Raw genomic sequence first — 15,162 nt, forward strand, 5'->3', positions numbered from 1 at the left:
TGAGGTTAAGAAAGAAAAAAAGAAATTTGAGGGAAAAAAACGCCTCTCCAGAAAGTCAGCTGCCACTAAATCGCTGTTGTCATGTTGATGACTGTTGTGGGTTCGGCTTTAATGTATTCAATCCCTCATAGATGTGAGATTCATTTCATGAACCCATATATCAATCCATTAAACGTCCCTTAATGGTGCCAGGATGTTTCTAAACCAAAGCACATTAGAGTCTGCAAACACATGACTAATTGCAAAAGAGCAGCTTTCCTCTGTAACATCCCAAGAGCGCTTTTCTGTTTAATAGCGAAACCACAGTGTAGGGTCATCGAGAACGGATAAAACTATGAAAATAAAACAAGTGGGTCTCATGAACAGCACAGCGGTCACATGAACTCGGATGTCTTTGTTCTTCTTCTTATATGGCTGGTTTGCTTGAAAGTCAGAGGCAAACCAGATGAAATTCAGAGCTGTGCGATATTTTGTCTTTCCTGCAGGCTTTCCATGAGGCCCGGAGAAGATGACATTAATCTTCGGTGCTGCTCTCTGGCACAGCAGTGTCCGGCCAGATGATGCCAGGTAAATATCAATTTTTGTTAGTCTGAGCCTGAGGGCGGCTATAAATTCATAACTAATTGGCTAAATTTCTTCTTTGTTTTTAACAAGCCCACCATGGTCTTCTGCACAGGGGGCTGTTGGAGGAAAGAAGCACTTTGTAAAGCCTTCAGTTACGCTCTCATGCTGCATTGACTATCGGCAATACGAATCATGTCGTAAAAAGCACAAAGCCATTAAGTAACAGCAATAAAAACGCTTCGGTATATAGGGGCCTTCACACATGGAGGCTGAATCGCTGTATGCGTTCAGTAGATCACATGAGAGTTTCCTACACTCTCATTGGTTGATGCTTAGTGTTTGCATAAACTTGATCTTTACCAACTCGCTGCCAGTGCGAGAGACCAACTATTCTGATTTACTTCGTAGTAGAAGTCCGACTCAGTCGAAAACCTTAACTAAAATATTTGAAAATGTTTTGAATTAGACACAGAGCCTTGCTCTGAACCGCAGATGATTTTCAACGAGGCACTGCATTCAACTTTATGCTGCAGCCCATTATCATACATATGCTGAACTCATGTGTTTCCAATAACGTGGAGATTTGCAGCCGTAAAAATGCGACTAAGCCTGCTCATAGTTATTATCAGTTATGAAACACCTCTGATGCCCTTCAAACTCTTGCTCTTTTGTTAAAAGGGAGAATAATATCACAGCATCACCATTCATTTAATTTGATCCGATCTGAAGGATAATACAATAAGGAACTCAAAATGAGTGGGGAAACTTTTTATCAGGTACTGCGAAGATAAGAAACGATGAGGAGGGTTTGTGGTGAGTAATTTCTACTCTACACTAAAAGAGAAGCTGTTCAGTTAACTAGCTAAAGGAATCCTCCTACGAGAAATCTTTCTGACCAGCAAGAAACAAAGAGACTAATTTAAATTTCAAATTTAAAAACCTTTATTTTGTAGCATGCAAAATAAACTCTGCCCTGAAGAAAGACCATTTATTTGTCCATGCGATGCATGACACATCCACAAAAAGTTTTGTGTTGCACTGGATACCTGATAAATTCATGAGTAAACATTCTGCTTTTGGCAATCCACTTAAAAGGTTTTCCCTACCTCTTTAGAGAAAGGTTCATTTGAATATAATGAATAATACATGAGTATAAAGCTATAAAAGCACAATGGAAGACGGTCCGAATATCTGTGAAGTTTCATGTATCAAACAGCATAATTTGAATAGTTTATCAGGCACAAAGATGCTTTCATTGCAAGCAAAGATATGATGCTTTTCCACAGATAATGCTTTTCAGCCCAAAACCAAAACAGATTAACAGATGAGTGAATCTCACAAAGAATGAAACTATATATATATATATATATATATATATATATATATATATATATATATATATATATATATATATATATATATATAATATACATTATACTAAATATACAATAATTGTTGCACTCCAAAATAAAATAAACATATATATATATATATATAAAATAAATACATATTGAAACAATAATTGTGTGTGTTATATATATATATATATATATATATATATATATATATATATATATATATATATATATATATATATATATATATATATATATATATATATATATATATATATATATTTGTTTCACATTAAATGCACTGTGCCATTAAAATAGTCACAATGCAAAAAGTAAGAAAAAACAGCCTTTTGGTTTATGCAAAATATTTATTTTTTTCTTCTTGAAAAGTTGAAATAGAAATTCATTTACACAAGAAAATTCCTGACAGTCTTTGTGAGATTCACTCAAAGACCAAATAGTCTTTGACTATTAACTAACTATCTTTTGACGAACATATGCTGCATAAAATCATGTTATCCAGACAGTTAAGTGAAGTCCAGCACATTGGCACAACACATCAAGCATATTTCTTTTCAGTCTTGCACATTTGGAAACAGTACTCAGAAACTCAGAGCAGGGGACCGTTCAGCCCCGGCTTCATCTGTATCTTATCACCGTAAAGTCCCTTAAACAGAAAAAGCTGGGGAACATATGAGGAACTGAGCCAGACTGAGTCTTCAAAGAGCGAGCAGGCTTGACGGAGGAGGGGTTTCGCTCAGCGGCCCTCGTAAGGGCTGGTTCTCATCATTCTGACAATAAAAATGAGTGGAATAAAAACAAAGCAAAACGTCTCTTTTGAGCAGCCGGAGATTTCTGCAAACTGGGTCTCTTTCTTCAAAAGATCCTCCTTCTAGAGCTTAGAGGAGGTTATCCTCCTGCTGGAATGCTTTTGGAGAGAAAATCCGGCACATTCTTCGCAGACTCCCTGTGGATAGAGGGACAGAAAGGACCACAGAAGGCTGCTAATACGGTCGCTCGGGGTCCGGCGCAAAAACTGCATTCGCTTCCATAAAAACAGGGTTGCAGGAGCATGCAATAAAACAGTTTTCAAAACTTCACAACCGCATATTACATGTGTGTGTATATATATATATATATATATATATATATATATATATATATTTTTGTCCCCTTTTGAAGCTGTCCAGCCTCTTAAATCCAAAGAACAAGGCACTTGAGCACCAGAAAGGTGGGCAATATTCCAGTACGGGACAATGGAGAGTAGTGAGGGGTTTGTTGGTGGTGGTCAGAGTTACTTTATGGCTTCTGCCCCTTTATTGGGCTAATCCTCAAACATCCCATGATGAGTGAGAAGCAAATGCATCTCGGGGCCAATTCTGTGCAGACTTGAGGGGGAGGTGTGCTTGTTATAAAGGCTTCAATGAGACAGGCAGTACATGCTTTTCACAAGAAATGTGCCTACTTATATCTACACGTTTAAGACTTTTAAAAGTAATGCAAGACCGTATCGCATTACTCCACAAAAAAGTAACTAACTGAATTACTTAGTTCCCTTTTATGGGAAGTAATCCATAGTGTTACTTTGCTGGGCGTGCTTATTTGTTTCGCGCCTTAAAGCCCAAAAGGGACATTTTGGGCAACGTTGAGGACACCAGTAAGCCCCGGACTCCCAATTTTTCTCTTAACTTACGGACAGAGGAGCTGTCAAACGAAGTAACTGGCATTACTTAGTTGAAAAAGCAACTCAGATATTTCACTGTAAATTATGCATTACTTTAGTTACTTTAAAAAGTTATCGGATTACGTAACCCCCAACGCCGTTCGTCACACAAATGCACGTTTTCCCAAATATAAATGCGATAGAAAACTAGTCCATACAAGGAGCTCAGTTCACGGGTGAGCTCACACATCAGCCGTTGTAGAGACTTGCGACAATCTGGGATCGGAGTCGATCTCGTATCGGTAGTGGTACCCTTCCCAGACTTCCCGGCATGCGTCGCGCATGTCATAGATACGCTTCTTAATACCTTTTCGGTTCAGGTAGAGCACAAAGAGAAACATGAGACCGACAAATCCCAGCACGAGACCCAGGAACACGTAGGAGGTCTGCAGTGCGATATTGTCACTTTCTCCCGCCTTATGGCAACCCAGCTCCAGTTCGCCCACCGTCAGCAGCGACGTGTTCTGCAAGGCCACTGGAAAGGCGCAAGTGAGGCGCTCGACATCCAACACTCGCGCCCGGGAGGCATTGACCCAGGCGGCGAACGGCTCGATGTCGCACGTGCAGGTGTAAGGATTCTCCGCCAGGTGGAGCCGCACCAAACGCATCTGCTCAAGCTCTTTGAAAGCCTCCTCACGCAGGGTCCTGAGGGCGTTGTGGGTCAGGTCGAGCTCCTGGAGGTGATCCAGTCCCGTGAACGTCCCGTTATGGATGGACACTATGGAGTTGTTGCCAAGGTGAAGGCGCCGCAGGCCGACGAGATGGCAAAATATACCCGGGGGCAAGTAGACAAGGCCGTTACTGGACAGGTCCAGTCCCAGCAGGTCTTCCAGGCTGCTCCACCGAAGAGAGGTGGCTAAAAAAATGACGGACGAGTGGTTATAAAGAGCCCGACTGAGGTTGAGCTCCCTCAGCATACGGCTCTGGACGGTGAAGGCCTCAGGATGGATGACAGCCAGCTGGTTGTTGCTGAGGTCCAGCGATCTGAGGCTCCGCAGGCTGGAAAACGTGCGAGACTTCACCTCAGAGATCCTGGAGAGGAGAAAAGGAAGATTGTACAATGCAATTATAAATATAAATGGGTTTTGCCATAGAAGAACAGTTTTTGGTTCCACAATGTGACAAAATTCAGAAGTTCTGTAAAGAACCTAAATCCAAAAGAAACGTACCCTTTATTTTACAGTACGTGTACTTGAATGTACTTACACTGTGTCTAGTTCTGTAGTACCTAGTAACTACATGGGGATGGGATAAGTTTAGGAGTAAGCTTAGAGTTACTGCCTAGTTATTACCTAGTTAGGTAACACTTTAGAATACTGTTCAGTAGTTAATGAATAAACAAATGATTAAGACTACTAAAGAACTACTGCATACAGGTTTATAATTCATGTGAATGATGCATAATGAACAATTAATTCTAAAATGATGATAATGGTAACGCACTAGTAATGAATCAAGTATTACCAAATCCTTCTGAAGGAACTACTAGTTAGCTGGATCAGTATTCTAAGGTGAAAATCATCATAACTCCCTAATATCAGCTGACTTCAATGTATGCTTTTCAGGTTTGATGTAAGGTTTCGGATAGAAACGGCTGAAGTGTTACTCCTTTTGAAGAAACTACTAGTTATATGGATCAGGATTAGAAAGCGAAGATCATGGTAACCCACTAGTAATGATTTAACTAAACCTATCGAAATGAATTACTAAACAGGACCTTACAAGAACCTCAAAAGTCTACGATGACTTCAGTCATTACTAGGAAGTTGTTATGATCTTCGCTTTAGAATAGAGATCTAAAAAATAGTCAATCCTTCAGAAGGATGTAGTAACACCTGCGTAACTAATATCCAATACTTCACAAAACCTATAGTTTTTGTACTGATCCTAATAATTAGTAACTCCCTCTGAAGAATTTGGTAATACTTGAGTCATCACATGCCATATGTATTATTCATATTAATTATGAACCTGTATACAGTAGTTCTTAGGGAGATAATAGTGACTGACTAGCTAATAGTGAACTAGCACATTCATTTGCAAGTACCTTTCCAAAATGTTTTACTTTTTTTTTTTTTTTTTTTTTTTTTGCATAAAGGTTCTTAATGTAACTATAGATGCCAGAGTAAGCGTAGTTGCAAGCTATTTATTTGGTTGTTTTATACAATGTCAGCATCTCAGACCGGTTCTGTGGCAAGAAAGGGGTAAAATGAGAACAATGTTTTCCTGCTGAGGGAACGTTTTGAATAAAACTGTTTACATTCAAAGGGAAAACGTTCAACCAATATTATGACTGATACGATTTTCAAATCTGGTGCTGTTTATACCCTGGTTCCGCATTACTTTAATCATTATTTATCATAATTGAGCCACATGCCGTGAGCTACTAATGAAGTAGAATCCGATTAGTCGGTCTTAAACTGTTTCTGCAGATTTACAGTAATTTTACAGTAATGATCAAAAGATTCTGAATAAGACCCCATATCGATTCAACGTAGCTTTAGGTTACACTTTATTTGAAGATGTTACATGCAGGCACTTTTAATAACAATTATTTATGCATTATTGCATGTAAGTGAAACCAACTCTAACCCTAACCACATGGTAAATACATGCTGTCAAGTAATATTACTCAGTGCTTAAATGTATCATTACACTGTAACAAAGACACCTTCAAATAAAGCGTAACCCAAAGGGTTACCCAACTTGTTACATAGCGTAACATGGTATGTAACAGTATTTTAAGCTTCAGATGAACCGCTAGTTCTTCAAACACGCGTTACCTGTTGTTAGACAGCGACAAATTGGTCACGTTCTCCAGTCCCTGGAAAGACTCGGGTCCGATCTGGCCGATGTGGTTTCCGGTGATGAAGAGGTTTCTGGTGTAGCTCGGGATGCCGCTCGGTACGTCCCGCAGATCTTTGGAGACGCATTTGACGGTGAGCGCGGCTTCCGAGCACTCGCAGCCGGCGGGACACAGCGACGCGCCCGCGGAGAGCGCGGCGCACAGCAGCCCCAGCGCGACCGCGCACCGTGCAGACGCGAGCATGGTCAAAACCCTCGGCCAAACCGCGTCAATCTCACTCGGCAGCTGCCCGCGTCCGCCTTTCCGGAGTGTCTCTCCAAGACCGCGCGCTCCTCGCTCGTAAGCTCTCTCGGCGATGTGGAGTCTCCGTGCGCGCTCGACTTCTTTGCATTACAGAAACTCGCGTGTGAATGAGAGGCAGACACTTTATTACCATGAGAAAAGGAGGGTCTCCGTGTGGGGCGTTTGATCCGCTGCTCTCAAACAATGCGACCGAATCGCTCCGAGCAATCAGCGGGGAGGAGCTTTGACTCGCACCTCTCCCCTCCACTTCAGCGCGCGCTCAGACCATCTCTCGCAGCTCGCGCTCATCACTCTGATTAATGAGCTTAATTAACGGTGATTAAAGCTCATCAGAAGATCACGGTGATCTTTACTAGTCCGGTCACTGCAGCTCGAGGCGCCCGGGTCGGGGTCCGTACTCTCAGGGATGATTGTTCTACTGGTGCTTTGATGTGCTTCTTTGGAGATCGATGTTCTTGATGTTACACTGGAGCAGTGGCTCTTAGTTTGGGGGTGGGGCCCTCTGGGGGCCTCCAGTAAACATTCAAAAAATAATAAAATAAATATATATTCTATAATAGCACTAATTAAGCACGTATTAATGCCTTATCTACAACTACCTTACTAACTATTAATAAGCAGCAAATTAAGAATTCGTTGAGAGAAAAGTTAATTGACAAGATATAAGTATGCATACTTTTTTTTTTAATACTTTTATAGTTTTTGTTAATGTTTTGAATTTAATTGTATTTTTATATTTTTCCGCCTTAATGTTAATTTTAGTGAAAGGTTTTAGTCATTTAGGTTTGTCATTTCAGTTTAGATGAAGCCGTTTTTAAATATTTATCTCATTTCAGGTTCATTTTGAATTGAATTTTTAGTTTCAGTGCATCAAGTAAACCTAAAATGAAAATGAGAAGTTACTTTAGAAACTAAACCGACTGATACATGGGTTGTTATCAGATCAATGGTGTGACGGGAACAAAAAAAAAAAAATAATAATATATATATAAATATATATAAATTCAATTAAACTGGTTGAAGGTTACTTGAAAAAGGAAATTAACAAGTATATAAAAAGCTGCAACTTTTGCACAACCAAAAAAAACCCCAAATATTAAATAGTTATAATATTATTATATTATTTGAATTATTAACAAACCTTTGTTCCTGTTGTTAAACTATAGAGGTAAAATCACATGATACGGCGTCCTTTAAATGCAGACAACCCTAAAGGCAGGAATCACTGCAGTGGAGAGGATATTCAGACCAGTGTTATTGGCTTCTGAGTTCTTAATAGGTTTTCTGAAGAGGAATTTAGTTCTTTGTTTATGTCTGGATAATCAGTGTTTTTGTATGTTGGGAACATTGATCTGATATCCCTCACTCCACGGGACTCCCGGTGCTTTGAAGTCGGCGGGGGTCTGCTGAACTGAAGGGGGACAATAAGCTCTGAATTCAGCACGCCGCTCTTTTGCCTGCCGACTCGGTCATTTGTTCTCTATAGTGCAATTAAACGTTTCCAGGGCAACCGATCCAAGAAACGCACAAAAAAACCAAAAAAACAATATACATGCATTTTAAGTCAAACTTTAAGTCTAGATCGCAAACCGTTTTGTCCCCTTGTCACATACAGCAATACGTGTAACTCGTATAAATAAAAGCCATAGTATATTGTAATAGTAAATATCTTTTATTGATATCAATGATGCATGAACATCAAATTATACTTTTGGCAGAACGGGACATTTGATGACGATGTGTGAATGAATTAGGAAGATGATGATACGTGTCCATTGGTTTCTGATGACCGTTCTCGTTGACGCAGGTTATGAAGAAATACATTCAAAAAAAAAAAAAAAAATCACCATAACTGGCTTCTCGGGAGAAAAGAACACAAAATACAATAAAAAGTTCAAGAAATCGAACAAAGCACGCGGTCGTCTTTCTTCACATTCCTATATTACAGTTCGGTAAGCTTATTGCATTATGAATATAAAACTACACGGTCATTCGTTAGGAGTAAAAAAAGGCCTTGAGTGTTTTCACCCTGTTTCTAGTGGTTCATGTGCTCTGCTGAAGGCCTGACGTTATCAGGATAAAATCAACAACAAAAGCATTCTGCTACTCATATTTAACTAACGCTCAGCAGCCATTGTAAACAATGCATCTAGTCAAGCAGGCATTCTCCCACACACACACACACACTCCACAATGCAAGATTGCAAAGACTTCAACCTCATTTTAAAATATGAATTTGATTATTAGCAGTAAAACCCAGAACAAACAACTTTTGAATGCCAACCACCAGTATTAGACTTTGTGAGCATCAGACACACTCACACAGACTTTCAGAGCCAATACACACACACACACACACACACACACACACACACACACACACACACACACACACACACACACACACACGCGCGCGCACACACACACACGCGCGCACACACACGCGCGCGCACACACGCTAATGCAGCTGCAGGAGGTACGAGGTGACAGCTTCATTATTATTAAAAATCTGCTTGTTTTTAGTTGTGCAAAGTTCATGTAATGACGAGCTTAAACGGCAGCGCACATAAAAAAAACGTTTGCAGCACTTTTTTACGCACGGGCAAAACCCACAAAAACGCTAATAAACCTGTTGCAAAACAAACAATCAATCAATCAAGCGTCCACGTGCGCTTTTTAAAAGCACTGATGGCGAAAATTATCTAAGAAAAATATAACATCACACGAAAAATGTTACGTTCATTAAGCCATTTACAATCATTCAGTGTTGACTACTTCCATCTCTTCAACTCTGTTAGTTATGAATTTGGTTTATTTTTTTGGAGAACAACAAAAAAGAAAAAAATGGCTAAATATAAAATGTAAAAAAAAAAAAAAAAACGTACAAAATAATGATTAAATTTCTCAATGTTTACAAATAATCGAGCGTCGACTACAATTGTAAAACTCCATTTGCGGCCCTGCTAATTATAGTTATATTTTAGGATTTAGTAAGAAATGATGGAAAAAACAAACTAAACTTTACATTTTACAAATTTTTTTCAAGCCTCGTTTTTGGAAGGTGGCAAGTGAATGTTAACAATAAACACACTGCAACCGCTGAAAGACCTCAGTGAATGAACCACGTTCTGCTTTTAGAGATTACCGAGAGGAAATGGGAACCGCTGGGCTGCCGTGAAGACCTCGACGGTCAAATGTGCTTCTGATCCACTGGTTCACGTCTTTGAAGACAGGAAGGCCGTCAAGTGAGAGCGTCACACTTCACACGGGCTCTCTAATGGGATCAGCTCTAGCCGGGGCCAGCAGGGGCCAGTCTCCACACACACACACACACACACACACACACACAGGCCCATCAGAAGACACTCCACCGACACAAAACACACTCGACTACCTGCTGCTCTTGGCAGAACATCCAAAGAGTGAGAGAGCGTGAAAAGAGGAACGAAAAGAAAAAAACGTGAGAGGAGAGCAATAGTTAAAAGAGGGGAGTTCGGTGATTTTTCTCTTTGACGTGAAACAAAGAGGGGATTTAATCACGCGGGAGTCATGGAAACGGGTTTGGTGTCCGGATCAGAGTCTAGGATTACGGGTCTGAAGTGCTCGCTTCATGAATACGGCCGGACCTCTGTGCTCTGGGTTACAGTAATAAAGGTTCGACTTTCAGATGTGCGAGTCAAACACTTGCGCACAAAACCACTAGCGAACAAATAGATATGTAAAAAAAATAAATAAAAACAGCTCGCGATTAGGACAATGAAAACATTCATTTTTCGTTTCTTTAGTTAATTACAAATGTTTATTGTGTTACTGTAAAAATACAGTAAGAGAGCGCATTTTGAGCCCAGGTTTAATCTTCGTCCTAATTATACACTAATTGAGCAATCTCACGACGCCCCGGATCAGAAGGAAAATATATTTTGCATTCAAAAAAATACAAAGCCTGTTAAAAGTCCCATGACAATTAATATTATTTTTTTTTACATTAATGCAAGTCCTGCAGTTTTTTTTATACTGCATTAAACACGATCGGTGCTACAAATACTGCAAGGATGAATAAATACAATTAATCTAATTATATATTAATATAACGAATAACTAATATTTCATACAGTAGGAAATGTGCTTGCTTTCCACAAGCAAAAAATAATAATTAAACAGGCTTCATTTTTTAATATCTAAAACATTTCTCTTTTTGACTTTGGGGTGAAATAACGACCTGGAAGTGTTTCCAATCCCTGGATAATATACGGAACACAAATCCTGTTCTCAGTTATTTTTTTATATACGTGATATGATTGTTAAGACTAGGCATATTCTGCCCTTATACCAAGTCAATAGTTCAACGTACCCGTGATATCTCTTGCGAAAGCGAACAACGGAAGCATTAAATGCATCATTTAAAAGTTCGGGAATGAAAGAGCAAAGCTTTCAACATCCATAACCCCTGCGATATAAATCAAGTGTTCCTCAGGACGAGTGTATATTAAAGGCATCATTTGCTCTCCTTCATTCCTAGTCTTCCTGTGCAGGATTTATTAGTGCATGTTAGAAAACTAAATGTCTCTTTCTCCTCTAATGAACTAAAACAGCGGCTAAATTCACCAAGGCCACTTCAATTTCAAGCTTTCACATTCACGTCTGCTTTGTTCTGCTATCGGAACGCATGCTTTTTTTCCTCCGATCAAGCCCTAGCCTACCTTTTGCACTTTTAAATGCGTCACATTCGACTTGAGAAAGCGCTTTCGTAATGGTTAATAAATTAATGCCGTAACAATAAATTATGCGATATAATAAGAGCTGGCCGGGCAGCGCAAAGAATGCTTTTCGATACGTAATGCCAACAAGATTAGCTTATTCGTTAGCTAGCGATTTTTGAATGCTAATCTGCTCGTGTAAATAGAGTAGTGTAGAAAAACGATTACACTTTAAAGCATGCCAAGCCACGATATTAAAAGCTGCCAATAAAACGACTGAAAGGGCACTCCTAAATGAAATATTAAAAGACTATAATAAGCGTTCGTATTCATAGTAAGGATTTTAAAAGGAAATCCATCTTCCAGAGTATCTTAATATGCAACGCATTGTTTCTGCATCATTAGAAATTCATATTCAAGTTATATTTAAAATATAAGACACGTATATATATATATATATATATATATATATATTTTTTTTTTTTTTTTTTTTTTTTACACGTTATAGTGTTATATTTCCTAAACAGCAGTTATAGTTTGGAGATCGAAGTCTCACCAAACGATAAAAGAGCACCATAACCCTCAAGAGACACCAAAGTCATGCCTTTGGAAGACAGGTTTTGAGAATAGCGTTTCGTACATCACCACAAGACGTTGAAGCCATGGTGTATCTGCTGTCTCTACCCTACGACAAAGAGGTGTAGCGTTTGATTTTGGACGCTCTGAAGAGCTGGGCTCGAGTTGGCGTTCGCAGGAGTCCCCGCCGGAGCTCGGACGGGGCGGCAGGCCCCCCGTTTCTCCTGTGTGTGACCCCCGACGGGGTCATCGCAGGTTTAGAGACAGAGCCACGGCCAGGATCACGCTGGTCAAGATGCAGAAAGGAAGCCAGGTCTTCAGGAAGCCTACGCAACTGTGGAAAGAGAGGGAGCGTCAGCGTGAGGGAAAGTGAAGAGGAAAACGTGAAAGAAACGAGATCCCGATTTGCGCTATGATTTGCGGTATGTAATTTCATAATTACTCTTATTGAAATAAAAGTTAAAGTGCACTGCATTAACAGTAAACTGAAATATACTTTAAAATAATTTTGGTCCCACTGTATATTAGGGACCAAAAGTACTACGTGGGCTAAGGTGTAAGGGATGGGTCAACAATGTAACTATAAATGTAATTACAAAAATTAATTACATATAGGTATTCCTAAACATAACTGCAATGTAAAAACGTGTATGTACGCAATACGTGCATTGTACCAAATCATTCATTTAAATAAGTTCATAGTAGTTAAAGTCACCTGATATAAAATCGTTTTGCCGTGCTTTAAAGTAAACCTTTGAATTTTAATATTGCATTTCTGAAAATATATAGTTTTAAGAATTTGAAGTACGCGACACGTCTTACATTCTTTTTCACACAGGCGCTGCTTACCTAAGCAAAGAACGTTAACCACAGACAGAAAGCGAACAAAAGACTAATTATTATTGTGATATCACATTACTTTTCCCATGACAGCACATCGAAAGTTTGTTTGCGTCGCGGTATCAGATTAGAATATGCTGTGGACCAGATTCTTGCTCCGTCTGACGTCCAATTACTCTCCACACTGATGCAACCACAACAATCTGCCTCCACAAGCTGGGGGACAAAAGAGCCGCGTCATCATACCTGCACTTCCTTTTTTAGTGACTGACACCAGAATTCTCACAATAAACAGCGACGGATGCACTCTGCTCACTTTGGGCCGGGAGAAACACACATAATGCAACGCTTTCAATTACACCCGAGAGACGGCGTGACAGCCTATCCTTGCGCGAGTCCCTCTCGGTCTCCTGGGGCCGACGCACACGCATCGTGTTCAGACAGCAACCAGTAGTTGTGTCTGGAGCAATCCCTTGTTAGGCCTCGGGTATCGCGTAGGAGCATTTTTAGCTGACACCCAAAACACAGCACCGGCTCCGATTTCTATAATTACGCAATCTTGCAGTTTAAAACCAAATTTAGGACACAAAACAGCTGCAAGCACAGACAAACAAAGAAAGTCCCAAAATCACAGCTTACGATCGGAGGCATAACTCGTTCATAATCGAATCCCAAAACGTGCTCGCTAAAAATATCGGTCCTCATCCGTTGCCTTTTCAAAGCCAAGGTTACCGTGAAGGTTACCTCCTCATCGATTTTTCTTCAAACGCGCATCTAAGCTTAGAGCTGAAATGATAAAATGCACTGCGGCGGCTGAAGGTTCAGAGGTCATTTACTTCAGCTGGGCTTCCCTCGACATGAACTAAAACACACTGCTGAAATGAAGATCTTCACTCGGATTCAAATAAAAGGGTCGGGCTCATTTGAGTGGATGCATATTCTTCCCTCTAGAATCATGGCCAATATTTATGCACATATTTTGCATATTCTACACACCTAAACTTACCTTTAACTACTACTAACCTAAATATAAAGCGCGACCAAAACAGTTCTACTGCGGTATTGCAATCTGAATATACTGTAAGAGGTCATTGTGGTCAAAGCTGAATTTTCAGCAGCTTCAGTGTCACATGCTCAAGAAACATTGAAAAAAAAAGATTAATTACTCGCCTTCATGTTGTTCGAAACCTTGTTGAATCATTATTTTTGCTTCCTTTGCATACAAAAAGTAATCTAGTAGCTTTACAAAATGACGGTCGAACCCTTATGGTCACATTGATTATTTTACTGATCTCCTTGCTACATTTCTGAGCCTCGTTCGTCTTAATTACATTGCCGTCTATGAAAGCTGTCAGAATGCATTACAAGCATCTTCATCCGCGTTTCGACGGTGAACGAAGGCCTTGCGGGTTTGGAACGACATTTTCCATGAGTCAACCGTCCCTTTAAGCAGCTCCTACGAGCCCCGCGCGAACGAGCCTCACCTGACGTGCTTGCCGTGAATGAGCGAGAGCAGGCAGAGGTTCACCATGTTCCACGAGGTGCTGTTATCGTAGCGCATCAGGTTCAGCGCCATCGCTACGTGCGAGTGACAGTTGTCGCAACAAAGGTTGTGCTGGAGGAGAAACACAGAGGACCTGTCAGAACGTATAAAGGCAGAAACGCATGCAAGAAAAAGAGTAACCAAACATCCACCTGCGCGTGGATTTAAGCCAAACGGGTTACCATTCTCTGTTTGTACTCTTCCGATGCGTTGTGAACCGCCGTGTCCCATGCGTTAGATCCACTGGCATACACTTTACTGACGTCTAACATCCAGTACCTGGGAATGAAGCAGACACAGACGTTCAACAGGCCACGTCATTCAGTTGGTGGACATTAACCCTAAAAAGCCTGCCGTATCATTTGACAAATAAACTTCTGTGAGCTCAAACTTAAGACTTGATCTGATAATAATGTTATACATAGTTTTTATACAAACTTTTAGTTTCAAGCAATGAAATGCATTTTAATGAATGCAAAAAATCTACTTCTTGGTTCAGATATTTCTGCTGTGAAATCTTTTCTTTTATAAAGCAAAAATAAGAATAACTTTGAGTTTTTTTTTTTTTACACAATTAAAACCCTGTTAAAACTGTTTTAAATATGTTAAAACTAGCTTCGATTCGAAACGCCATCATTTCCAGAAGAACACCATTCCTCTCAATCATCACTGTATTATATCGCATTGAATGTTTTGCCCCCAAAATGAAAACTACGGAGCTACTTTAACCATAAAACATCTCTATATATATTTTG

At 39.9% G+C, this 15,162-nt stretch overlaps 2 protein-coding genes across 2 annotated transcripts in view; both read right to left on the reverse strand.

The window, feature by feature from the left end:
- Positions 1 to 2,205: 2,205 nt before the first annotated feature.
- On the reverse strand, positions 2,206 to 7,255 carry tpbga (trophoblast glycoprotein a). The gene is made up of 2 exons (XM_043217234.1): positions 6,426 to 7,255; positions 2,206 to 4,674 (listed from the first exon to the last, which is right to left on the reverse strand). The coding sequence occupies exons 1-2, from the start codon at positions 6,689 to 6,691 to the stop codon at positions 3,825 to 3,827; spliced, it is 1,116 nt and encodes a 371-aa protein (XP_043073169.1). The 5' UTR covers positions 6,692 to 7,255; the 3' UTR covers positions 2,206 to 3,824.
- A 1,147-nt stretch (positions 7,256 to 8,402) lies between these two features.
- The window catches only part of tmem222b (transmembrane protein 222b), a 14,385-nt gene continuing 7,625 nt past the window's right edge, over positions 8,403 to 15,162 (reverse strand). The window contains exons 4-6 of the mRNA XM_043218411.1: positions 14,590 to 14,686; positions 14,349 to 14,479; positions 8,403 to 12,358 (exon numbers count right to left, since the gene is read on the reverse strand). Coding sequence (XP_043074346.1) covers positions 12,271 to 12,358; positions 14,349 to 14,479; positions 14,590 to 14,686 — 316 coding nt within the window. The 3' untranslated portion in view covers positions 8,403 to 12,270. The remainder of the gene's footprint in view (positions 12,359 to 14,348; positions 14,480 to 14,589; positions 14,687 to 15,162) is intronic.

This window comes from Puntigrus tetrazona, chromosome 19, assembly GCF_018831695.1.
Source record: "Puntigrus tetrazona isolate hp1 chromosome 19, ASM1883169v1, whole genome shotgun sequence".
Classification (NCBI taxonomy): domain Eukaryota; kingdom Metazoa; phylum Chordata; class Actinopteri; order Cypriniformes; family Cyprinidae; genus Puntigrus; species Puntigrus tetrazona.